We start from the raw sequence: 27,288 nt of genomic DNA on the forward strand, positions 1-27,288 counted from the left end.
CTGACAGCACACGGCTTTCAGCAGCAGACCCCAAAGCAGCAGGAGATGAGGGACTAGGATCCAGGCACCCCTGGCAATGGGCTGTGTCTCCCAGGTTACCTCTGAGGTTCTTCTACAGAAGACATACCACACTGATGCTTGCGCTGCACCCAGGAAGCTCATGGCATGAAGAGCAGGTACAAGGCTGCAGGCCCTGAGTGCTGCCTCAGAGACTGGGACAGGAGCAAGGGGAGCCAGGCAGCTCCTGCCCCAGCTCAGGATATAGCTTCTCAGCTTCTATGGCTGAGGAGCCTGCCAGTCCTTAGAGAGATCCAAGTTCAAAGGAAACAAATCTGTAGGGTGCACAGATGTGCATAACTATTCATTTGTTATGAATTTGCATTTTTTTACTTACAGGCCTTTCCTGGGTTTTTTTTTTCTCTCAGTACATTTCTTTCTTAATAAATCCAGAGTATAATAACTTCTCTTAGCATTTTCTTAATATAAGTTTAATTTTTAAGTATACCTTTAACACACATTATTTGATAAATGAGGTGAGGAGACTTGTCCAAAATTATAGAAGGAAGGCAGAGAGTACAGATTCAAAGTGAGATTTAGCTCAGTGGCATAAGTGCCTGCCTGGCAAGCTTGAGGTCGTGAGTTTGATTCCCCGTCAAAAAAAAAAAATGTGAGATTTCCTAATTCAAAATTTTGTATTCTTTGCACAAAGCATTCTTGTCATTTGTTTGTTTTCTTGTGTAGTATTATCCCAGGGACCTTTATAGTCCCAGTGGGAGAAGGCTTGGAATCTGGGCTGCAGTCACCAACTACTTGAAGACACATCACACTAGCTTTAGAACAGAGCTCTGTATAGTTCGTGAAGTCTCTGAAATCTGATTATGTTTCAAGAACAGAGAGATGAATCAGCTCTGAGATATTCTAGTCAGTGAAAAATTTGGGGTTCAATTTCCTTGATGACATGCATCCATCAGGTGGCTTCAGTGGCAGTGGGAGAGTCTCAGGAGTTCCTGACTTTCTATGACAGGTTTTCTGTAGATGTGCACTGTTGTGTTTTTCTGGGAAGAAAATGCTAAGAACTCATCCTGTTTTAAGGGTTTCTGTCACTTGAACAGTTGAGGACCACCACATGCAGCTGGGTTTTCCCCTTTCTTGGTTTCAGGGAGCGGGAAGTATTGGATAGGTGTTTTTGTCCTGTATTCACACCCGAGATGTCATTGCCTGGGCTCTGGGAGGTGTGCACTGTGGAAGTGTTCACCCTATCGGGTGTTTTTCCCTAAGCGAGCAAGTTTTAGGTTTCTCTAAGTCATTATTCCCAAAAGGCCTTCGGGAAATTTAAGTTTAGCACAGGCTGCTGGAAGAGACGTCACCTCCTGTAGCATACACTACTGGTATGAGAAACTGCATGTCAGTTGGGAGTCCCACAGGGGCTCTGAGTAGATTCCCCAGATCAGGTGGTGGAGTGTGTGGTTTCGCTCTGGCCTCATTGTCACCTGGGCTCTGTTCTGTGGTGCTGTGAATCATGCATCAGACTGAGAAAATCACTCAGCGGCTGGCTTTCTCCTCTGTTTAAACTGGTTTCCTGTCCACTAGTTGCTGTTAGACACTAGGTGCTATGATGTGCTGACACCTCACAGTTGATCTCCATGTTTGTTCTCACACTGACTTTCCTTGTGTGTGTCTGTTCACATATTGTCACTTTTTCTATGGCTCCATTTTCCCTGTTTGTTCTCTGGTCACAAGCCTGAGTCCCCCAGATCATAGTCTCCTTATTAATCACTCAGACTTCAGGACCTGGTGGAATTGAGCTCTAAATGATGTCAGGCCTGCGGCCCCTGTCATCCTTTCAATGGGCCTCTGAAGCCCAGCTTGGTTTCCCTCACTGGCTGACTCCATCACGCTCCCTGCTCCCGAGCTGACATGTTGCTTCAGTTACCTTCACTTCTGCAATGTATAACAGTATGTGAGAAAGTCTCAGATCAAAAAGAGGGTGGCCCATCTGCTGAGGCTGTCGTGACTTTGACAGTGGGGGTGGACTCCAGGGCGGTGAGACTGATCTCTTCCCTTGCTGCTGCTAGTGCATTGCACATTGGAACTTTGGCTGCTGGGGCAGGAATGGGTGGGAAGGTGCATGGCAAGGCCAGGGTAGACAGAACTCCCATTATGAGAGAGAGAGATTGCAGGTGAGGCTTAAGAAGATTTCAGAATCTGGCTGACTGGGCCAAATGAGGGCCAGAAAGTACTACTGATTAAGCACAAGACATTCTCCCTGAATTCATCTTGCAGCAGTTGGGCCAGGCTTGAAATTACCTAGAGATCCTCAGTTATATCTGGAAACAGAGCCCTTGGCGCCAAATTTAGTATTGCAACTGTCAGGCAAAGTGAAGACAGCAAAAACTCTAATTCACATTTGGGAGAGTCATGTGTAAGGCAAGAAAGAGCAGATGTGTGCAGGTTAATGAAGAAGCAAGTTCAACAGATAGTTTTCACCTGAAAAGGAGGTCCAGAACCTGTTTGATGATAAGAATGTGAGCCTGATACAAGGCTGCTGCAGGGGCCAGAGGGAGAAAGACCAAGAGCTCAGTGTGTATCTGCCCTTCATTTAAAGTGTTCTGAATATTTTCTCTCTGTTGGAGACATTTTTGCTCTGATACAATAAACTGGATGTTTTTCTGATGTGCAGACGGCACAGTCTAGAAAGTCCATGGAAAAAGGACTTTGTGTGTCCTTCAGAAGTCTCAAAGAAGATTGTATGCTGCTGTATCCAGTGACTGTTTCTTCTTAGGGACCCTTTTCTCCAGCCAGGGCTTCCTTCAGAAGGATGGAGGTGATTTGGAGTATCGGCCTCCTCTGCACATCTGAGCCATCCCACGGAGGCATGAGACTACTCTCAAGGATGTCACTGTAATGACCTACAAAGAGGCTTTTCCTTAGTCACCCATGAAGAGACCACTGCAGGCACAGAGAAGTTAACCACCAGTCCTTCAAGGAAGTGGGAGGGGCTGGTTCAAAGTGACCCACTGTCTACCTGCTGAGTTCAGCTCACCTGCTGTCGGTGGCCTCTCGATTTTCTCCATCATTGATTTCAATATTACAGGGTTTCAGTGCACAGAAACTGCCTCTTATGTAAAGATGGAATTGATTCTATTTCCTCTCCAAGGCTCCTTAAGTAAACCTTTTAACTTAAAAAAAAGAAAAGGAAAATGAATGTTTTACAAAATTTTTACTAAAGGTACCTTTTATGTTCTTCTATATATATAATAGTTTTAAACAATGGAGATATGCTAAAGAGAAGCCAACTTTATTCTAATGCTAAAATTAATCTAAGCACAGAATCTGTATGAACAGTTAGCATGGGCTTCATAAAGTATTAAAAGTCCCAAGATTGGCCCTGACTCCTGGGGTCTATAAGAAAATAGTAGGTTTAGAATGACATGGCACTAATTCACTTCTGTTGGGTGGCTCCCCAGGCACCCAACCAGTGTGCTGGCTGTTATCCAAAATAATTTATTTCATAGCCAATTCCAATCACTATGCCAGATGGGAGAGGTCTAAACTTTCCCATCTAAACTGGAAGACAGGGAGAAGAACTTGCTTCCATACCTCACTTGATCAACATCCCGGACTCCCTTGGAAGGCAAGTGATATGTGTTTTCACTTTGCATCTCAGATCCCAGGATCCAGTGTGGAGCAGTAACTTTGGAGGTCCTTTCTGCTGAGCCATCCGCTCTGCAAAGACCAACCCCACCAGAACCATCCTGACCTATCTCCCAGCGTGAAAGGCCCCATTTGCAGTGACCTAGACATTCTCACAGGGTGGAGATCTCCCAGCAGCACAGACAGTCCCAAAGAGTTTAGACACAAGTCACTCATGGAACCAAGGGCCAGCAGCCAGGTGCTCTCAGCCAGCCACACAACACAACCCTGAAAAGGTTGGCAGCTTGGGGGATCCCGATGATAAACAAAGACCTCCCTTAAAGCAGAACCCTGAAGCCTGGGTCCTCTGAGTGCTGTTCTGGGAGTACCATATGCAACTGGGGGTCACCAAGTCCTGTTCCTGGAGACACCAGGCCTGCAAGCTGCTGCACCCAGCAATGCTAGACACAGATATCCCTAGAATGGACATTTGTGACAGACAAAGTATCCTATTTTGGTTTGAAATTGCCAGGTTGTTGTGACAATGTTTGCAAGAGAAACACAAGAAACTCCCAATGAGATGAGACAAAGGATGAGAAATATGTCACTTAAATCTAGATTAGAACTTCAGCGTTAACCCACTGAGCTGACTGAAGTATGTGATGGTTTATGACGCCATCAAAGTAAGCACAGAGGCAAGGTCATTTCCCCTTTGGCTATCTTGTGAAGGGCTTTCATCAACTCCTAGAAAATGCACCCAGGCCATGTCCTGGCATTGCCAAAGAGCCGAGCAGTGGTGTGAACATCATCTCTCAGGCATAGTCTAGGGCTTCTTCCCTTCTGGGTTCTGCATCCCATGATTGAGAACCAACTGGGGCCACCCTTATTATTGCAGCAACACCAAATTTGGTGCCAAGGTCTCTGTTTCAGATGTAACTGAGATTCTGTAAGTGATTCCAAGCCTAGCCCAGCTGCTGCAAGATGAGGTGGGGAGAATGCCTTCCACCTACTCAGTAGCACTATCTGACCCTCGTTTGGCCTAGTGAGCCAGATTCTGAGCACCTGTTAAGGCTTACCCCGGATACTGCACACTGCAAAGGAATGACAATTCAAAAGAGCTTGGTTTTGGGGATCTCAGCTGAAACTAGAGATGTCTGCCGTCCACCCCATGCAATCTCTCCTTGTCACTCTCTTATCTCCATTGTTTGTTTGTTTGTTTTCTGTTTCTTTTTTTCTTGTCTTTAAAAAAAAATGTTCTGGAAATTGAAACCATACCTTTACACTGAGCTACATCCCCAGCTAGTTTTTCTTTCTTTTTTCTTAATTGCACTTTAAGACAGGGTCTTAGTAATTGGTTAAGTTGCCCAGGCTGGACTGAAACTTGTCATCCTCCTGCCTCAGCCTTTCACAGTGCTGAGATTGCAGAAATATGCCACCACATTCAGCTTCATTTCTAATTCTTAGAAGTCTCTGAAGGAGATGAACCTGAAAGCTGACAATTTCTTGCTAAATGTTTAAAGTTTCTAACATCTGCCCTTAACTTGAAGTGTTCTGAATATTTTCTCTCTGTTGGAGACATTCTATTCTGACACAATAAACTGGATGTTTTACTAATACGCAAGCAACACAGTCTAGAAAGTCCATGGAGGGACTTTGTGTGTCTTCCTGAGTCACTAAAGAAGGTTACATGCTGGTTGCATCCTGTGACCGTTTCTTCCTAGGGACCCTTTTCTCCCAACCAGGGGGATCGAAGTGATTTGGGACATCAGCCTCCTCTGTGCATCAGAGCCATCCAACGGGGGCAGAGCTCAGGGTACTGGGAGAGACTCAGGGCCAACCTAGCCAGGATATAGGACCTTCATCCTTCCGGCTTGAAAGGAGGTTTACAGATGGCAAAGATGGAAACACATTTTAGATGAAGGGCATCAAAATTGTGCCTGACTTGTTCCTGAGTCCCCTGAATATACAGCGATTCAGGGGGAGTATGCACACGCCCATATACCTGTAACACAGTTCTAACTCAGAGAGAAATCCATTAACATCATTGTTTTGCTGTTGAAAACAAAAATGCCAGGCTGATTTGTTAAAAGGATGGATGAGTTGAGCCTTTTTCTCTGACTGACTGATGTCTGCATCTAGGTGTGCTTCATTTATGAGGATTAAATTGCTGGCATACATTGAGGAGAAGGGAAAAATTCTGGGGAAAACATGAGATTGGGCTGAGAAATCTACTGTGAGGATCCCCAGAAAGTGGCACCTGCAGGACAATCAGTGCTTAGCATCAGGGTTTGTTTTCTTATGCACTTGGTGAAGGGTGAAAGAGGAAGATCAACAGTAAGATGAAAGTGTGGGAATAATGGTGCAGATTTGGGGCAGGGAAGCTGCCCTTCCTGTTCATCCGAGTACTGTTGTCCTCTAGCTCATGACTCTGCTGCCTTTGTGACCCCCTGAACAAACTCACCCTCCGTCCGCCCAGGAGGTGCTTTGTGTATGGGTGACCTCCCCATTTCTTTTCATTCTGTACTGATTTCCCTGTTACCATGGACATGTGCTTTGTGATTTGCCTCCCTCAAATGGCCCTAAGCACTGATACAAGTCCTGTCTCTTCTGAATTCTGATCAACCATTTCCAGGGACATTTATTGAAGGCATCATTGTTCCTTATGCTGCCTTTTGCACAATGGCCCGGGATATTTGCTTCTGTCAGAACAATAGCAAGCATTCTCATTGGAGTGACGGTTTATCTTTTTGTCTCACTCCACTGTGTAGGTTATTATTTATTGTATTGTAGGCACTTGTTAAGACCTTGAAAGAAATGCTAAGATTGGTTGTTCTTGAGAATAAAAATGTGTTGTTTTCCTTGAAACACATTGAAATACATGCTCAATGCAGGAACTTGAACAATCAGTAATGAGATCCTTCCTCTACCCCCACCACCAACATATGGGATCACAAATAAATGCTGAGCAGTATTTGTTGATGTGTTCTCTCCATGGTCTGTCATTCAGATGTAAGGTGTTCCAGGTCTATCTGGAACATCTGGTCTGCCTAGTACTCAGGGTAAGGGTCTGAGGATCTAGTGTATATGGGGTGCTCACTAGTCGCAGTTGAGCATAAGTCTGGTTAGTTTAAATGCCTCTTTTTGGGTCTGATAGTAATAATGATGAGGTGTAGTTTTGCATTTTTGTGAACTCACACTTCCATGTTTCCCTAGTTTCTTCACAAATGTTGAAAGGAGATAGTTGTTGATACTTCCTGTAAAATATTGGCCATTTGTTCTAGGATGGATTTCATTTTTTTTTTTTTTTTGGTCATATATAGGATACCTACCATGCTTACCATGTTTATTCATATAAGTGGCTGAAACTCAATAACAAATCTCCTAGGAATATTGTTAGACACATGATCTAGTTCTTTACAACAGTGTCACTATTAATTAATAATATTTCTTTTTTATTTTATTAATTTGTGTGTGTGTGTGTGTGTGTGTTTGGAAAAGGGTCTCATTATGTGGTTCAGGCTGGCCCTGGGCTCACTTTGTAGCACGCACTGGTCTTGAACTTGCAATGATCCTCCTGTCTCAGCCTCCTGAGTCCTGGGATTACAGGAATATGCCACCACACCCAGTTTATGAACTAATAATATTTAATAAGAAAATCATTTGTTTCCATTCATTCTGATCTGTCTAATATAATGATTTCAGTGTTGAGAAAGCACTTGAATATTTGCCTAACACACCTTTGCATAATGACAAGTACAAGTAAAATTGTCTCATTCCCAACCATGCTGTTCTCCTACATTACACACCACCAACCCTGTGTATTGAGAAGGAAAGCTCGTAGCCTTTCCCTTTTCCTAGTGTCCCCTCCCCATGGCTCTACTACCTAGTGACGGGATAGTGCCAAAAGCTTGGCAGCCTGACTGCAGACACCTCCAATTTTCCCAGCCTTAATTTTAAATGGGGATAAAGCTCCGTGCACAACACCTGCACGGAAGCACAAGATCCCAAGTTTGATTCCTGGCACCAAAAAAAAAAAAAAAAAAAAAAAGTAAAAATTATGTTCTCAGCTCAACCAGCTCAAAGCCCAGCACTTTGCCCAAAGAGCTCCCAAACCCTGAAACTCCAGTGTGATGATCTACCAGAGTTTTTTTGCCTCACAGAAAGCATTTGAAACACCAAATGTCCAATTACTTAAAATGGAATGTAGCTTAGTAGCCAAGTAAGGTCCACGTATTGTGTCCAGAGGGACTGTATACATCTGCCAGGTCATGTTCCCACTGTGTAGTGACTTTGGATCTTCTGCTGTGTAAACTTTTCCAGGCCTTTGAGTTCATACTCTTCTTCATGGAGACTTCCACTTGGCAAACATTTTTTTTTAACAGTGTAGGGCAGCTCAAAGAGATATTGGAAGCACATCTGAATTGCTTCTCAACCTTTTGGCTAAAATCAAGTGTAGAAATAATTCAAACACTCAAGCAAGCTGGGCCTGGTGGTACATGCCTGTAATCCTAGTACTTTTGGAGGTTATAGCAGGAGGAACACAAATTTGAGCCCAGTCCAAAAAACTTAGTGGCTTAGTTAGACCCTGTCAAAAATAAAGAAATAAAAAGGTTTGGGAATGTAGTTCACGGTGGTAGCCCCTAAATTCAGTCCCTAGTACTGCAAAACAAAAACACCCAAGCAAAGTTTCCCTTCAGTCAGAAGAGCTGAATTAGCAAGTCTTACACTTCCATGTCCCTCTTAGATGAAGTCCTTTGCACCCACAAAAGACATCCAGTCCATGCAGGATGCGTATTTCTCTCATGTGTTTGGCCCAGGCTATAGGAGACCCAGGTATTTTGTCATAGTTTTAGATATATTGTCTGGGTATTTGCTGATAGGTTTGATGCTGCATTTGATAGACTGAATAAAGCATATTCCCCTCCCATTATTTGGTAGGTCTCATCTAATCACCCCAAATAGAACAAAAGAGTTCTTTCTGGTATGAGAGGAATACCTCCTGCCTTTCTGCTCAGTGAAGACCTGGGTGTTTCTAGCTACACTAGAGTAGCAACACTGGCTTTCTCTATATCTCCAGCTTGCTGGCTGCAAATCTTGAGACTTGTTATCCTCAATGAATGTATAAGCTATTCTTGTAATAAATCACCTGCATAGGCTGTCTTACCTGCCTGTCCATTTTGTTCTCTGTAGAGCCCCTAAGTATTCACTGTGGTGCCAGGTTTTCTGTTTGGATAATTTATTGGGTTAAAATGTTTTTCAGGTTTTTATTGCAAATATGAGTATAATGAGGTTCATACAGTGATGCATATCTGTATATAAATCAGAAGTAAGAAGGAGTCCAAGTTTTATTCTGACCTCTTGATTCTTACCTGGGAACAACTTGACTTTCTTGTAATACATCTTTGCTACTTCTATGAGTTGTCTAGATTTTGCTCTAAGCCTAATACACGGTATAATAAATACTTTATTATAACTTTTAAAGCACACAGTCTCAGAAACGGTGGTTGATTTTTCTCCTTTCAGCTTGAATGATAGAGAAGCTCTCAGACCAGACAAATTTCTCCACTAACAGTCTGGGTAGAGGAGGTATTGGAAATGATTCAGTACATTCATCGTCCCTCTTCTCCATTAACAAAATTTTTACTTTGAACTGCCTGAGGTACAGAGCATGAGATGGACCCACCCAGCAGAAGTGCCCGTGCTGGTTAATGAGCTCTAGGAGTCCTCCCTTCATGCTGTACATGGAAAGAATATGCTGCCCCGAGAGTGCTCACCTGTAGCAGTGTGCCTTTGCACACTCAATCTAGTTGTCTCCAGTCTCCCATGTGTGGGAGGAGCAAGCTGCTTGCAGAGCACCAAGACTTCCCTCCTGCAGAAATGGAAAGATGAGCTTCATTGCTGCCCGCTGGCATTGCTAGCTGCTGTTGGCAGTGAGAAAGAAAACCTGGTTTGTGAGACAGGGTGACTGGTTCTTGCCCCCAGAGACTGCATGTTGCAGGTGAGTTTCCTGGCATGGCCTATCTGAGAATCTGTGGAAGTGACTGGAGCACAGGGCATGACCACATCCTGAGTTCATACCCAACAAGCCAATACTAAAGGACTTCCAGACTGCCTCCACAGAGAACAAAACACAGCTGTGACAAGAACGTGCTTTTCAGTTGTGTTGTGTTTTGGTTTCTAGTGGAACTTATCCAAAGATTGTAGATACTGTACCAAGAATTATGATGCTTTATTTATTTATTTATTTTTGGTGCCTAGAATTGAACTCAGGACCTTACGCTTTCCACACAGGTGCTGTACTGCTGAACTACATTGTTGACCCTTGATACTTAATTCAGACAATGGTACACAGTTACTACATTCTACATGAAAGCAGTAACTTGGAAATTTATTCTGAACTTTGTAGTCCTGATTATAGAAGAAGATTTGTCATTTACACTGTTTTTTCAAGTATTCCCAATACTCCTATTCTCCACCTCGTGGATCTGTTCCAGGATGAGCACAAACGTCTCTATTTCTGTGGGTTAGGAGGACTATACCATCTTCTGAGCCACATCATACTCATCTTTACACTCTTCTGGGTGAAGATTGATGTGCTGAAAAGACCATTTGACTCAGTTGTAGAGATGGACACATGTGGATACTTTTCAGTGACTACAGGAATCGTCATTTCTGTAATACCAAGTATAGAAAGGAAACCATCAGGTATTCACAGTCAAGAGATATGAAAGCACCATTACAGTGACACCAGTGGCCAACAATCTGTGACAGGGGTCTCTGAATGTTCAGCACTCAGAAGGTGAGGCTATGGGCCTTCCAGTAGCCATCCAGCAGGATCAGGGATACCATATTTTAACATTCAGCAGCAACAGCATACAAATGCCAACATTCAGAAATTGGGCCAAGGATTCCCACAGCACAGGATCCTCCTGATTTCCTATTGACCTGGTGCTTTGCAGAGGGAGAGAAGAGAGCCCCAGGATCAGGCTACTCATTATGTCCCAAAGCAACTATCTTTAGGTTAGCATCCTAATAGTCTCTGGGTTACAGGAGAAGAGTTTGTAGAAAGTATCTCTGTCCCCCACCCCCAAACTTTCCAAACATGAGCCTGAACCCATGAGCTCATGGTCCTCATCAAATCTGCCCACCCTCCCACAATGGCCACATTCGGGATAGCTCATCAACTTCATCTGTTGTAGTCTTTTATCTGGAGTCCCCATGCTGTCTTTCCTTCCTCCTATGATCTGCTTAAAATACAGAGTCCACCAAAAAAATGTATATGCACTTTAGGAAAAGAAAACTAGGATAATGTTTTGTTAACAAACAGTGTTACCTGCATATTGTAGACCCTCTAGGATGTAGTATATCACAGAAAACCCACTATTCTGCCAGCCCTTAGAGAAGAAATTGAAAATGCATGTGCAACAATCTCAGTGACCAAGGTGCTCAAAGTGGTGACCATTAGCTTCCAGACATTTATTAATGTGGCAAATTACTGCTTGGGTAACCTTGGTCAGTACCAGATTTTGTAAATTATCAGTTTATCTTGTAAAACTCATGACTTTCTCCATTGAGTAGGCTGGACAGTTGTGTGATCTGTATATTTCTTTCTCTGTTTTTTTTTTCTTTATAGTAACTAGAGATTGAATACAGTGCCTTTGCACTGTACTACATCTCCAGCCCATTTTTATTTTGAGACAGGGTATTGCCAAATTGCTAATTTGTTCAGTCTAGACTCAAACTTGTGGTTCTCCTGCCTCAGTCTCCTAGTGTTAGAATTACAGACGTGAGCCACCATACCTGGTTTGACATATATTTGTAAGACTTGTACTGTGGTTGCATCCGTGCAGTGTGTCATAGTGCTGTCTACACCCATCACAGGTAAGCCTCTCCAGGTCAGCAAGGCCAGCAGTTCCAGACTCAGTGCGTTGGCCATGCTTACCTCCTCTCACTCCTCTAGGGGCATCCTTTTAGGGCAGAGTGATGGAGGACAAAGTCCCTGGATAGCACAGTGCCCTTATCCCACCAGCGTGCACACTTCTATTCCTTACATCGTGTAGGCTTCTGGTCTGAGGTGGGGGGTTGTGCAGAGCAATTCCCTGCCTCCCCCAAACAGGATGCACATCCGGAGTTGGGAAGAACAGAAACAAAAAAAATTCCTGTGGGTTCTTTATTCAGCCACCAGTGCCTAATTCAATTGTTAATTATTCTTTGCATTCAATTTTCACAATAGAAAGAGGCAGGTTAAGCTATATGTCACATTCAGATAAACTGACTGTCTGGGAATGTGTTAGTCCTGAAACTGAAGTTAAAATTTTTACGATCTAGTACAAATTTACAGAAATTTTACTTAAGGGAAAGGAGAAGTAACAATTTTCCTGGTAACTATTATTTAAAATATTCAAATTATAATAAGAAAAATATGTCTCTGTATGGGAAGAAGTGGCTGCAAGTTGAACTTCTGAACCACAAGAATTGCTTCAACAACAGCAGCTCCAAGAAATGCTCTAGAATATTCTATATGCTCCCCTAGATATGCATGTGCCTCTGCTTTGGGCAGTCTACTGCTGGGAACCATGATGAGATACAAAAACCAGTTTCCTATGAACAGACTTTGACCTAACCCTGCATTTTTCAGCAGGGATAAGTTCTGGGTGAGATCTAGGGATAGGATGCTAATCTCCATGGGATTTACTATAATGTCCCAAAGCTGTCATTCTGAGATAGAAGAACAAGTTGGAAACATTACAAAACAGATGAAAGAAGGCTGCTTTTCTTTCTGAAATGTCTGTTTATAATTGACACAGACATATATCAAGAGCATTTAAAGCAGTACCCAGTGCTTGGATCTTTAATGACGTCGTTTAACAATGGGAAGAGCTAAATATGTGGTGATGTGCTGACACATCAGGGGCAGACTGACTGAGTCAGCAATCAGTAGAGAGAAGGGACCATTGCTCTGGAAAGGAGAATCTACTCTCTGGACTGGCCCTCAGGCTCCTTCCTGCTGACACAGGATGTTTCCCTGCCATGAACACCCCCAGTGAGGGCCATTCATTCTAAACAAATCTTGTTTATTTCCTATGTATTGTCTTGTATTAAGAGATTTAACCTAAAATCAGAAAGTGGAATAAGCATGAGTAAGTGGCCACTTGTACTTGATACCTCTGGGGTCTGAGTTCAACCTAAGTGAGAATCTGCAATTTAGCCATATCACACCAATATGTGCTCATGCACTAAAGACAACGAAATGTTAGACTTCACCATGTTCACCACAGTCACATCTGCACCAGGCACATGATCTTGATGTTGTACAAACCTGGGTGTGTTGCACATGGCTGAAGCCTTCTGTCAGATCTCAAAGTAGGAGAGATTCTTAATACTTTCAATAAGATTTCTTTCAATTTAAGAATTGTGTATAATAGTTTTAGGGGTATGGGGTGTTCTTTAGTCCACATCTTACCTGAGTAAGTACTATCTCATCACGATGGTGAGGGCATTACACAGAGGACACCGAATGTGACGTGCCTTACCTGACTCTGTTCTGCAATGCTTTGCTCTGTTCCTGTATAGACATTCATTAAGGAAATACTTCCTCCAAGGCACTTTGCCAGGTTGAAGGAGGCACAACAGACAATAAAATAGGCATTAGTGTAAGCATGTTCTGTCCTGAAGGGGATTCTACAAATGAGGAGACTGCTTTGCATCTCCTCTGTACACATCCTCTCTGTTCTCCTGAAAGGGTTGGCCAAACAACAGGGTTTCTTTCTAACTGTGTCACATGACACTGGGCAGGAAGGAGCTTGAGAAGGTGTAATCTATCTGTTATAAAGGTTTTGTTTTGTTTTATCTTCAAACAGAGTCTTGCTATGTGTTCCAGGTGAGCCTTGAACTCACTATGAGCCCCAGAGTTAATCTATCTGTTATAAAGTTTTTGTTTTGTTTTATCTTCAAACAGAGTCTTGCTATGTGTTTCAGGTGAGCCTTGAACTCATTATGAGCCCCAGAGTAGCATCAAATGTGCAGTTATCCTCTTGCTTTGGTCTCCCAGCATTAGAATTACAGGCCTGTGCTCCTCTGTCAAGCTCTGCTGTAAAGATTTAATCACCCGTATTCCACATGGCCCATACAGTACCTCCTTAGGTTGTCTGTGCTTGATGTTTGTGAATACCCATGGAAATGCTGATTTTAGAAGTTATATTTTACAAAGGAACACCATGCCATGTAGAGGAACTCACTTTGTCACCTTGCTTGAAATTTGCCTTTGCTTATAACTGTTTGGTGTTCTATAATTTATGGCTCTTATTGGCAAAAAACTTCTGTATGTGTTGATTTCAACAGTCAGCTTGTCCCGTCTGAGTTACTCTTCTGTGTCAAGCTCCCAGCGCTGCCACTTCTGCAGCCAGTGTGCTGGGCAGCAGGATATCAAGTAAGCTGATGGAGCTGGTGGGACTACCAGAAAACTTTGAGCCACATCTAGTTTTTTTCTTTTACTACAATGTTTCATAGTCTTTTAGAATACAGGTAAATTAAATTGACGCAATAAGAAAGAAAGATGGTTATTTAGTTCACTTTTTTGCATCAGTTTATGTTTTGTCCAAAGGTTAACAATATTGAAAAGTGATAGAAGATCTCTGTACATTCTTACTGAAGTCATTGAACTTAATTCTGACGCTCTTAGTTGCTTTCTGTCTGGGTTCTCTTTGTAAAAATGATCAGATAAGAAAAAGTAGTGCTCACAGCACAGGCAGCTACATATCACACCTGCACAGGTGCTCTGCTAACTCAACTGGCATCTTCTCTAAAGACCATAGCAACCATCTACTTTTAGTAGGAAACTGAGAAACTAGCTGGGACCAGAGCATATGGACAAAAATAGTTCTTTCTCATTCTCCTGAGTTTCTCATTTACACATGTACCTCCTCCTGTGTGGAAATCCCACCCCTTGGAATCTCCCTCAGAACTAAAGGTTATGCACCCAGCCCACACACCTAACAAAAGTGACTACTGGATATCACTTGTTTTACTAGGACTTGTTTTAATGACTATGCAAAAAAAAAGAAACCTTCCATCTTCATACCTAGAAAACAATTAAGAAGAGAAATAGGTTTACTACATGTAGTTCATGTCTAATTATCTGTAGAAGGCAATGGTCCCTAATTTTATTCTAGATAAAAAAAATTTTGTCACTTTCCAGTAAATAGATACTCATACATGCCCAGGAAAAAAAAAATCCATTAACTCACCGCCTGTCTGTCCTGCAGGAAAGTTTGTGTAGCTACTCATATCACAAAGGTTTCTGTTTGCTATCTGTTCCCTGGGTGGAAATTCTGTACACAAGTGGAATCTTTCCTATTGAGTATTAAAACTTAAATAGCTCTAAAAATATTGAGTCATGCTTTCTCGCCTATTAGTTTTATTCTTTGTATTGTGAAATGCTATCCAGATTTTTTTCTGTTGGTTCCCATCTTTTTTTTTCCTTCTAGAAAATTATATGTTCTTATTTGTGTTTCAAAACTCACAGTTGATTTTTCCTCAATCTTTTTACCTTATTTCAGTGCATCTGCAGATAACAGCAGTGGTAAATTACAGGATACCACAGAGAGTGGTTTCACATTTTCTTCTACTGAAGACTGCAATCTTGATCTGTTTTACATTTCTGGAAAAGAAATCTAGCAAACAAAGGAAAGAAATTAATCATTTATATTCTCCATTATTATCAGTTTTAATATCTTGATGTGATTTCCATGAATAATTTCCTATAAAATGTCACCGTGCTAATAATATACATAAAATCTACTTTACTATCTTTTTAAAATCCAAAAATAAAGATCTTTTAATATTGCCTTTGAAATCACTTTTTTAAAACTTTTATTTTTAAATAATTTTATAGACAAGGAAACCTGCAAAAACTAGTACAGAGGATACCTGTATACCCTTCACTTGCCTCCCCAATATTTTGTGTAACTTTAGAACCAGTTTAATTTGTAGTACAATCAATGATGTAACCAGGAATTTAACTTGTAGTATAATCAGACAACCTTCAGATTTCATCAGTTTTACATGTGCTCATGTGCATATAGATATGTATATCTTTGTGTGTGTGTGCACGCATGTGCATGTGCATGCAGTTCTCATGTGAAGATTTGTGCAATATGATAACCTTTTAAGTAATATAAACATATACCAACCATATTACCACTGGTAACTACTAATCTGTTAGTCTGTAATTTTGCATTTCAAGGATGCAATAAATGTATCATTCATTGTGCAGTCTTTTGAGATTGGCTTTTTTCACTGCAGTTCTTTGGAGACCTGAATAACTAGCTGGCCTACCAGTAGTTCATTCCCTTTTGTTGCTGTCTTGTGTTCTGAGGTACAACATGCCACAGTTTAACTGCTCACCCACTGAGGCTTCTGGGCTGACCCAGTGTGTATGTTACAACTAAAGCTGCTCTGGACATTTATGTACAGGTTGTTGTGTGAACCTAGTTCTCACTTCTCTGGGATAAACGCCCTGGAGTTGATTGCTAGGCTATACAACTGAGAATGGGTTTCTTCTTAGAAAAAACCAACCATACTTACTGTTCCATTTTATATCCTCACCAACAAAGCACGAGAAACAGATTCTCTGATCCTTACCAACATTGGATGTTACCACATTTTTAAAAATTTAGGCTATTTTGATAGGTATGAATTGATATTTTATTGTTGTTCTGCCTTTTTCTAATGAATAATGTCTTTATTTGTCGTTTGTCTATCTTTTGTGATGAACGAAGTGTTCATCTTCTTGCCCATTTTCTAACTGGGTTGCTTGTTCTACTGAACTAGTGTCTGTTGATTCTTCATGCTTCATAGATAAATGACCTTTGTTGTATGCGTGATTCACATATATTTTATCCCATTCTGTATCTTGTCTTTTCATCTTCTAAATGGGATCTTTGCAAAAGAAGAGCTTTAAACTTTAATGAGTCCATTTTATCATATTTTATTTTATTTGTCATGCTTCTGTCACCATGCCTAAGAATTGTTTTCCTTGCCTAAAAATGCTGTCCTGTGTTTCTTTCTAAAAGCTTTATGGTTTTATGTTTTGAATTTAATCCTGTGATCTATTTTCCGTTATTTTTGTATAAGGAGTTGGATTTAAGGCAAGTGACTTTTTTTTGTCTATGAATGCTCAGTATTCCAGTGCACGTCAAAAAGTCATCTTCCCTCCATTGAATAGCATCTTCACTCTTTCCTAAATCAGCATATTTGTGTGCATCTGTTCCTGGGTTCTCTGTTCTGTCCCACTGATCTGTATGTCTGTCCCTTAACCAACTGCACACTGTCTTCATTACTGTAGCTGTATAAAAACCGTGACTAACTCCTCCCACTATATTATATTTCAAAATTGTTTGAGCTATTTCAGGTCATTTTATTTTCCTTATAAATTTTAGAATAATATTATCCATATCTTCAAAAGATCTTGCTCTGATTTACTAGGAAGTATGTTGTCTAAGATCAAACTGTAGACAGTTAACATCTTTACCTTGTTAAATCCTCCAATCTACCAGCAAAATATGTATCAACACACATGTCCCTTCATTGCTTACATCTTTGGTTTCTTGCAGTAGCTTTCTGCACTTTTCAGCATATGTACACTGTGTGCTTGATTCGTTTATCTTTAAGTGTTTGATTTTTCTGGTGTAAATAATTTGAAAGACAAGCTTTCATTTGGTGAATGTATCATAATTTTCTTGATTGTCCCCACTTGCTGGGTATTTTGATTGTTTCCCATTTCCTCATTCTTCTCAATAATACTGCAGCAACAGCTCTCCATATTTGGATATTTGGTACTACCAAGGCATATAGTATGTAGGTCAGAGATTAAGCATAGAATTCCTCCTGGGAGACTGCAAGGCCTGCGTGCAGAATGAAGCCATGCTTTGTGCTCGGTGCCTCCCAATCTGCAGAAAGACTGGTGCTTTTTATCCACATGGCTTTTCCTAAAGCATGGACTTGGATCTGCAGTGTGGGCTGACTGCCTTCATCATGATTAGTACACAATTCTTTACAAGCACAGTTGTTTTCCCCAGAGTATGAGTTCATGATGCATCCTTTCTCATGTAGTTAGCCATATCACAGCCTTCTCATCCAAGTGGCTCTTATGATCCTTTCCCAACTGTCCCCATTTAATGGTATCAGTTTAAATGACTCATTATTATCTTCCATCTAAGGATTTGTTTTAACCACTATCACCCAGACCACAAATACCATTGCCCACCCTTGCCTTTGTCTCTGCCTTTCAGAGAAAGGTACAGGAAGAGTGAGCACAATCATTCCAAGGATAACACTTTCCCAATTATACCAGCCTCTTTTGATCACTATTAACTTGTATTTGTTGGACCATTTTTTAAAATTATATTACCTAGACAGTTTTTCTCTGTAGGACCCTGGTATCCTTTTCCTATGAAAGTTGTTTGCTGAGATGCTCAGAGCATTGTGCCTGAGATTCATTGGTTGCTGGAGAGAAGAATCAAGTCATTGGTGTCTCATATGCTTAACTGAGTGTTGTTCTGATGGAGTCTGAATAGTCAAGTCAATACAGTCACCATCTGTCCAGTACCTGAAATATAAAGATCACTTAGTATGAGTGAAGAGTTTACCCTCAAAGACCTGAGCACTAGCTGCTCACCAGATGTGCCTTTTCTTTTTATCTCAGTTATTCACTTGAAATTTCTTTACTCTACTCTCTCAGAAACATATAGTTGTCAACACCTTACCAAACATTTACCAAGATGCTGACTTTGAAAAGGAACAAAGATATCACATCAAAATATAGAGTTGAATGCACATGAAGAAAATATTTAGAGAAAATGTATTTTTGTCTATTCTGGTAAAGAAATAAATTTACTTGTCTCTATAAGTCTCACTGGATTGTGACAGTTATTTCCTTATTTATACTGATCATACAGTTTACCACTATATCGGTTCATCATTTGTGACTTTTGTTACCATTTTTCTCACATCATTTGGCAAAGTATCATGAAGGCATACTCAAAAGCCAAAACAAAGATGTTTAGAAAGAATCAGGGGAAGAGAAAAGTGTGATTTTCTACATTAAAGTTACAACAGAAAAGCCCCCTCCCCCACAGCCAAGATAGTTCAGTTTGTTAGTTGCCCAGCTCACAGTTCCTGTTGCCTGGTCACTATGATGCAGAGCTGGTCACTATGATGCTCATTGTATAAATCAACCCCCAACTGACCAGCCATTCTGCCTCAGTAAGTCCTGCTTGCTTATTCCATATAACCACCAGAGATCAAGCCCTGAAATTCTGGGAATGATCCCAATCAGTGCCCATCAATCTAAATAAATCTGCCTCCAAATCCTGGGTGTCATTTTGGTGTTTCTGCTCCCCATTGCAGAGTGCAGTACTCACCCAAGTGATTTCCCATTCTGCATGCAGCAGGCAGACTCCCTGGTGCTGCTGTCTGAGGTTCCTTCTTGGCCTTACTTTCAAAATTGTGCTCAGGAGTGCGGATCTGTTTAACCCCTTGGGCAGGATCTCTGGCCCTGCAGTAGCTGTCCTGCATAAGCCTGTGTGTCCCATAGGAAGTTTCTCTAGGGCTTTACTCATGGGCTCCTATTTCCCATCCACACCCAGCTTTGAGGTGCTTGGGAAATCCCATTTCTTGCATGCTAATGAATCCACATCAGTAGATAACAACTCTCTCATGTCAGAAATGACTCTTTATAAAGCACATCCTTGCAGGTAAAATTAGTGAGGCAAAATGGATCTGTCAAGGAGCCACACTGATGGCATCTCGGGGGAACGTTCCAGCACATCGCCTTCTCAGCAAGCCAGGACCGAAGAACTATAAGCCCATCCCCAGAACAGTTCTGAGTCCCCCCTGTAGGACTACTCTGTGGGCCCTGCCATGGAAAGGCAGTCTTACACAAATGGGGCTCCATCTGCTCGAACCCTTGCTTTCAGAGCCCCAGTGCATAACTGATAACTGATCAAACTACCAGCTGACTGAAGCTCCCAGAAGGACAGAAGGAAGAGAGTTTAAGGAGCACAGGCTGTCAGTGGAGACAATGGAAGGCAGAGTTGGTGAGGACAGGAGAATTTTCATTCAGAAACAGAGAAAATGGGGCAGGGTTATTTGGCTTTAATAACCAAAATCAGTGGGAGTTAGGGAGGGGAGAAAACTGAGATTCAAGTTTGGGTAGAAAGTAGTATTGGCACTGGTTTCTGTTGGTCTTCATCCTCTCTTCTTCTCAGGGGTCTTCTCCCAGGGTGATGATATCACAGGATTGTGCCGCTGACCAATCTGAATGGGGGCATTGGCTAGTGGCTTGACTAAGACTTCTCTCTGAAGAAGTCCTGTGATCCAACCTTGTTTCCTGTTGTTGTAGATTCTTCCGTGACCACGCCTGTGCTCCCAATGTTTTGTAAGGAAAGGGAAGGGAAGACATTCCTGGTGGATGAAAAGAAAGCGCTCAACCATGTGGTTACAATTCCATCCCCTCCAGGCTTCTGCAGTGCCTTGTTTAGCATAGTATCAGATGTCATCTGTAGTGCTATCCCTGAGCGTCACCAGGGCTGGAAAGTGGGTCCCAAACAGCCAATCAAGTCTCTGTTCTTTCTGCTTAGTGTACTGTGTCACTCTCCTGAAATTTCAGAGCTTCTATCTACTGTCTTGACATTTCATCCTACTCTTCCAGTTCCCCTTCCTTCCCTTCTCTTACCTGCTTTCCTTCCTCCTATGATTCTGCAGCAGATCTATTCTAAAATAAAAGACTTTTGTTTTACCTGGCATCCTGCAGGTGCCCCTGTAGCCAACCTTGTTTTTGTTCTTGCTTGTAGTAAGTAGCTCAGCCTGAATCAGATCTTTCAGAGATGGTGAGAACAGCAGACAGACCTGCAGAAATAGTTTTCTAAAAAATGAATTGGACAAGTACAGTTGGGCCTGTGACTTCAAGTGATGTTACTATTGCCTGTGAAAGGGGATATGTTTTCTGAGACACATAAAGGGAATTTAAAGAGCAAAGAAGACCTGGATGTCAGTGGCCCTCATCTCAGACATCCCCTAGGTCCTGACCACAGTGTATGTCTTGTACCCTGGAGAGTGGATTCTGGCACCATGAGATCTGAACTCTGCTTGTAGCTTGGATGCCTGAACAAGAAGCAGCCCATCTAAAAGTAGATGGCTCCTTCTGGTTCTTAATAGTGATTCAAAGATTTAGTTACTTTTCCTCTATGGGAGGAATATGTACAATGACAGCCTCCTGGACAGTGTTCCTGGTGAGCCGCATATGTACACTGGTACAGAAAGCTTTACTGGTAATGAAGACCTCAGACTATCAAGTCATAGCATCGCTCCTGTGGACGTACCTCAGCGCTCTCAGGTCTGCTTGCTTGCTTACTGCCTTCCACAGGAGGTGAAGACGCCACCACATATAGGTCTTTTCTTCACTTTTGAAGCTTTCTAGAACTTAATTTTCAGCAATGTAGTACAACTGGTGTGGTCAGCCCTTGGGCCCCAAATGTTCTGGATGAAATGTCTTTTGAAAACTATATAAAAGTATTCATGAGTCCAGATATAGTAAAGCATACTCAGGGTAAACCCTGGATAAGTGTTAGGGCTCACGGGAGGAAAACAAGCAGAGCTGCCTTTGTCCTAAAGCACAGGTGACTGTACAGCTTGAGGTTGGGCTGGGGGCTGTGTGACACACTTCAGGCTGCCTCCACCCAACCAATTGACTTCTGGCCACTTTGTACAAATTGCAAACCTCAAGTGCACATGCATGTGTTCCATGCATGTGTCCCATGTCCCGCTTCTGGAGCTATAGTTCTGGGCAAGGGCCCAGCTGGACATGGAGATGTGATAGCCATGGTATCACAGTGAGGTTAAAAATCCTGAACCACCCAGAAGCAAAAGGAGGCGTCTGGAATCCAAGAAGAGATTCTAGGATAGTGGGAAGTCTGTTGTGTTCAGAGCCATGGGGGACTGAATCTGATCACTAAATCTGACACTGGATATAGCAAGTCAGGGGATTTGATGTCTCAAGAACAGCGCTGGTGTTGGAAGCCAGGCTGTAAATATGGCTGTAGTCAGAGCTGGGGACCTCCTCAGAGAATCCAAACAAAAGGGCCTTGTCCAAGGGCTGGCGATGTAACTCAGTAGTACAGTGCTTGGCCATGGGATCTACATTTCCAACCAGTTCCCTGAGCTGACTGTGTGTCTGTGAGCACCATGGCCTGCACCAGGCTGCAAATCTCTAGAACAAGGTGTTCTTGGGAGAGCAGGTCACATATTGTGCCATGAGAGAGTGGCTTTGTGTTCCACCCTTGAATCTTACGGTGCGTTGGCTTCTTGATGAGCTGAGCCATGAGAAGGAGTTCTAAACTCTCATCAAAGCCAGGCTCCTAGCCTCCTGCTTCTTGTTGTGGATGTATTTAGTTGGTTGTGCTGTTGTGGCTGCTTCCATGTCCTCAACCAATTCAAAATGTTTGCTTTCCCAGTCATTTTCACTTGGGGGAAAAGCTAGAAGTTGCACAGTGCTGGATCTGGGAATAAGGTGGATGAGGATAGACCATAACATTCTCATTTGACAGAAGTTGCTGTAGACGGTTTGAATCACTTCAGGATCTTGAGGCAGCTATGAAGTCCTCCCAGAAGAGGACTTCCAGACTGCTTCAGAAAGTAGCAGGATGATGAGATAAGTGTATTTGAAGTGAGGAGGAGTATTTTGAGGGATGTTAATGGCACTGTGTCCCTTAACACAATAAACTTTTTAATTTAAACATTCACCATGTGTCTGAATCACTGCTCATACTACATTCTATATTTTTCTAGGAATTGATATCCTATGTATGATTTGGTGATTTCTAAAACGACCTCTGGCTTTTTCTAAAATAAAGCTAACGCGTCTAAATTTATTTATTATGTCTTTTTCATTACTAGTCCTCAGCTTTGAATTCATGTTTACTTTTTGTGAATATTATACTTTTAATGACATGAACCACAGATGACTCAGAACAGGAAATCCCCTAAAGGGCAGAAGGGTGTGGCCAGGAAAGCAGAGGCTACACTGCCACAGGCAGCCAGCTTTGGCCGCAGTTCTGCCTGCTGAAGGGCCCTGCAGTTGGTCAGAATTTCAAACACCCCTCAGCTGAGATTTGAAAAATTCATTTTATCATATATGGGCATTATATAAACTGAATCGCTAGTTTCCATCTCTCACATTGCAAAATTTTTGGAATCTTTGCAGTGGAGGTAGCACCTGATCACCAAGCCAGCTTTTCCCAACATCTCTCTAGTTACTTTAAAAAATATCCTTCCCAGGCACTGAGTTAAAATCCAAATGTGTACTGCCATGCATGTAGCTGATTTAGAAATAGGTTTTATTTTCCTAAGGGAATGGCATTAAAGCCCACATTGTGTTCTAGATAAAAACAACCTGCCTCACAAAAGAGAAAAGAAAAATATTATTTCAAAACGAGACAGGAATAATTTTTTTCTCATTGCCTTCTGAGACAATAATCAGGAAATGACACAGCACACGGGGTAGGTAGGTGGGCAGGTAGGAGCAGCCTTCCCCGAGGCGCCCCGTTTTCCAGGCTGCTGCTGGCTCACATGACCTACAGCCCACAGTCCCTGAGCTCCAGACCTGACAAAGTTAGGTGGCCTCAGGCACATTCAAGCCAAAATATCACTATGAATGCAAAACTCTGAAACCTAAAGTGGCCTGTTTGGTTCCTCCCTCTTTCTGTAGACTGTTGAGATCCTTTGTTGTTAAAGACCTTATTGATCATTTTTTCTTTATGCTTCTGGGAATTGAACCCAGGCTCTTCATTCTGAGCTACACCCCCAGATCTTTTTATTTTTTTTTTTTATTTTGAGACAATATCTCACTGCTACCAATTTGCCCAAGTTGGGCTTGAACTTGTGATTCTCCTGCCTCAGCCTCCCGGAGTGTTACTATTACAGGAAGACACCACCACACTCAGCCATATTATTGATTTTGAATGTGAAGTTAATGTACTGCAGTATTACCAGAGGAAAAATCTGGAGTTTTAAATACCTTTCAAGGAGGTATTTAAAGTTATATACATGCTCTGCATCTCTTTGTTTCTTCTTTGACAATGTGAATATGCATGCAGCCAAAGCACAATGAAGACTTATGTTTAAACCTTTTATTTGAAATGTTAGGGACATAACTCAAAAAGGTAAATGACTAAAATGGAGATCAAAATGCCAAGGATGCAAGAAACTGGAGCAACCTGGGATGCTGGGCTGATGTTCTTAGAAATTTCTCTTGGTGTGAAGCCACTTGAGCCAGGAACAGGCAGATGGGTGGGCATCTTGAAGGCTCAGCAGAGATCAGCTTCAGTTCTGTGGACAGGCCCTGCCGACAGTGTCTGCTGAGGAAGCCTGTCTGCTGGTGTGTTCCTCAAACACAGGCAGTAGACTGTGACGTCATTTCCACACCTATGAGCTTCTGCCCTTCCAAAAGCTTCTGAGAAGGAACAATCTGGAAATCCTCAGAACATAAGCTCTGTGAAACCCACTTTAGGAAAGAGGGAATGTGAACTTCTTGTCACCCATGTCCTTGGCCACATTCAACCCCACCCCCAGCCAGACTCTGAGTTTACTGAGTTTGACATTCTGCTCAGCAGTGTGGTTGCCTGTGTTTATATCACTGGAGTGTGCTCAGTGAATTGCTACCTTCTGGTGATACAGTTGTGCATTAATACACCTGTGTGGCCACAGTTATTTCAGGAAGAAGGCCGGAATTCTGGCTGACTCACACATCCCTGCCTGCCCACCTCAGTCCTGTAGGCAGAGGACGGACAATCTCCACCCATTGTTACATGACAGAAAAGTTTATCTTATTTAAATGGTAAACAGTGCTCCATCCCTTGTCATCCATATGCCAGTGGCAGGGGAAAAGAGCATGTGTTCTAGAGGGAATTTTTGGAGCCTGGCTGTTGGCTTTGTTTTCCTAGTGAGAATTCAGTCACCTACATCTTGCCGGCAGCTATAGTGACACACTGAGCTCCAGCGTCCCCCGATGACTTTTCCCTTCCCTGTTGTACACTGAGAGATTCCACCACAGAGCCTGTGGTACCATATGGTCCTACAGGTCCAGACAGACTGCATTCTAGTCCTGGATGTCCTCAACGTGACATCCCAAAGCTGCAGTATCATCATGGCACCCGTTGGGTGACTATGCTTGCAACATTTTTAACCTCTTTATTCAAAAAGTAATGGCAAACAATCATTGTTTGCCTTTACAAATTTTTTAAAAAGCTGTTTTTACAAATACGGCAAATAACCCTTGAAGATGTAACAATGAAAATATTTCCTTCAAGTTTCAGAATGGAGACTCCAGAAGAAACTGCATGACTTCTCTTTTTTTTTTCCTCTGCTTTGTGGGCAGGAAGGTGATTGACATAAGTAACTAACTGAATTTTCCAAACATTTTAATGCCTATGGTCACTATTGGGATTTCACCCAAAATCTTTGCTCTTGTACTGAAATTGTGGGAGGAGGTGTGTGACTTGAAGTCAGTCCTGGCTTGGAGGATCAACTCTGGCCCAGTGGGCTGTGTGACCAAGTTTGGGAGAAAATCTCCACCTCAGAAGCCACAGAGTTTGATGAGAAATAGCCTATAAAGAGCTTTAGTATGTACCTTCTGGTGTCTGACCTGCATATCAGCTGGGCTGCACTATGGGAAGCCAGAAGAGGCTTGAGATAGATGTTTGGAAGGGCATCTCTAAGAAGTATAGGTATGAACTCAGGGGACGGCTGGGCTCTAGTGTGGGGAATAACACCTGCTTTCCGGTTTCCCTACTCCCAAATGGTGATATGAGGCAGACAGCCTGCCTACTCTACAGATGAATTCATGTATCTTTGAGTAAGGAGTTTCTATAATGAAAATTCATAGCAATTCTTGTCAAGGTTTTAAGGTGACAGGTCTTTTTTCCTATAGAGAAATCTTGTTTCCAGCCAGGCAGAAAATTTTCTCTGCTGTTTCTGAAATACAATCTGTAGGATGGCAAGAAAGCATTTTTCACATTATCTATGTCAAAAATATCAGGGGGAGTGTGAGTGAGAAGAAGAAAGTGAATAAGCCATCTGCATTTTTTAATGAGTTCCCCAGGAGAACCAGTCTATGCCCACTGATGCTGAAGCACAGACATTCTTGGGATCATGTTGTTCCATAGCTGTTGTATTCATCCCTACCAAAACTTCTGCCCAAACAACTAAGGTGCAGAATAGATTTCCTTGAGTAAATTTAAGAGTATATTTCTGTGGCACTGGTAAGAACAAATGATGAAGTCCCTAGAGGAAAGAGACACCTGATAGTTCACGTGGCTGGAGATGATGGTCCAAAGCCACACAGGGCTGACTTCAGGCTCTAGCACTGGAAATCCACAGCACAACAAGCCCATGGGGACCTCAGCAATGGGGAGTCATGGTGGACGGAGGGATCCCTGGCATATTTACCATGTGTCCCTGATCTTTTATAGGAAGAAGGCATCGTGAAGGAGATCGACATCAGTCATCATGTAAAAGAGGGATTTGAAAAGGCAGACCCTTCCCAGTTTGAACTGTTAAAGGTTTTAGGACAAGGATCCTACGGAAAGGTAGGTTAAACTCTTAGATTTATGTAGCATGATTTCTGTAGATTTGTGTATTGTCTCATTACTGTATACAAAAGACCTTGGGGGTTGAGCCCGATAGGCCAAAAATTTCAGGTCCTTGATTGGCACAGCCATCAGTTAGACTTTGTATACATCAGGACTTTGAGCAAATGGTACATAGCTAGCAGCTGGTCACCACAGAGCTGTGCTCTCAAGCCACTGTGCATCTCTGGCCTCTGGTAGAGGCTTCTCTGGGCTTGGATCTGTCACCAGAAGAGTAGAGTATTGAACATCAGACAATGCATTGATGAAAATCCATCCTTAATACCTAGTTTTTGAAAGAAAGGAAAAAATAAGTAAAAGAGAAAAGAAGAAATGTTTCTCTGGATTGATCCACATGACTGCCACTCAGGAGTCAGGGAGGCTGGGACTGCAGCCTGTCTCCTCTTTCTCTCTCTCCTTCCATGTCACCTACATAGTTATTTTTCATCCCAGAGCCTCAGTTTCCCCATCCATAAAGTGAGGATAATATAACCTGCTTTCTAAATTATGCTATATATTAAATAAGACACACATCCCATCTGGCAGTTGCCTAAGATACATTTGTACAATAGAATTGCTTTCTTTCTTCCTTTTTCACATCTAAATCATAGAAATAAAAGCTGATTGCTTTCTAGAAATGATAAATACTGGCTTTCCATTTAATGGCACATCCAGAAATAATGGAAAATCAATGTCTTTTTCAATTCTGATATGTGACTTATTCCAATGAGTAGCTGACTTCTCTACATCCTTGGTGCTAACAACGAGATAGATATACATAGGCTCTGACAACTTGATTCCCTAAGTGTGAGTGGAACAGTTTTGGATCTTTAACTGTTTTCATGAACATTTAACCAAACCTCACTCTTCACTTGACTCTTCCAAAATGGAACTGGGTACAATCCAATTTGATTCAAGTGTAGGATTAAGAGTATCTTAATTTTCTGGGTAACATAACTTTGAGTATTTGAAG

General features: G+C 42.1%; 2 protein-coding genes across 8 annotated transcripts in view; both read left to right on the forward strand.

The window, feature by feature from the left end:
- Window positions 1-27,288, forward strand: part of Mpc1 (mitochondrial pyruvate carrier 1) — a 506,120-nt gene that overhangs the window by 324,201 nt on the left and 154,631 nt on the right. The window lies entirely within an intron of this gene.
- The window catches only part of Rps6ka2 (ribosomal protein S6 kinase A2), a 370,448-nt gene that overhangs the window by 244,208 nt on the left and 98,952 nt on the right, over window positions 1-27,288 (forward strand). For all 7 annotated transcript variants that reach the window (XM_023563599.2, XM_063233075.1, XM_013148872.3 and 4 more), the window contains one exon: window positions 26,160-26,276. In XM_023563599.2, coding sequence (XP_023419367.1) covers window positions 26,160-26,276 — 117 coding nt within the window. The remainder of the gene's footprint in view (window positions 1-26,159; window positions 26,277-27,288) is intronic.

The sequence above is a fragment of the Cavia porcellus genome, unplaced genomic scaffold (genome assembly GCF_034190915.1).
Source record: "Cavia porcellus strain 051 isolate PalLab524CR breed Dunkin Hartley unplaced genomic scaffold, mCavPor4.1 scaffold_22, whole genome shotgun sequence".
Classification (NCBI taxonomy): domain Eukaryota; kingdom Metazoa; phylum Chordata; class Mammalia; order Rodentia; family Caviidae; genus Cavia; species Cavia porcellus.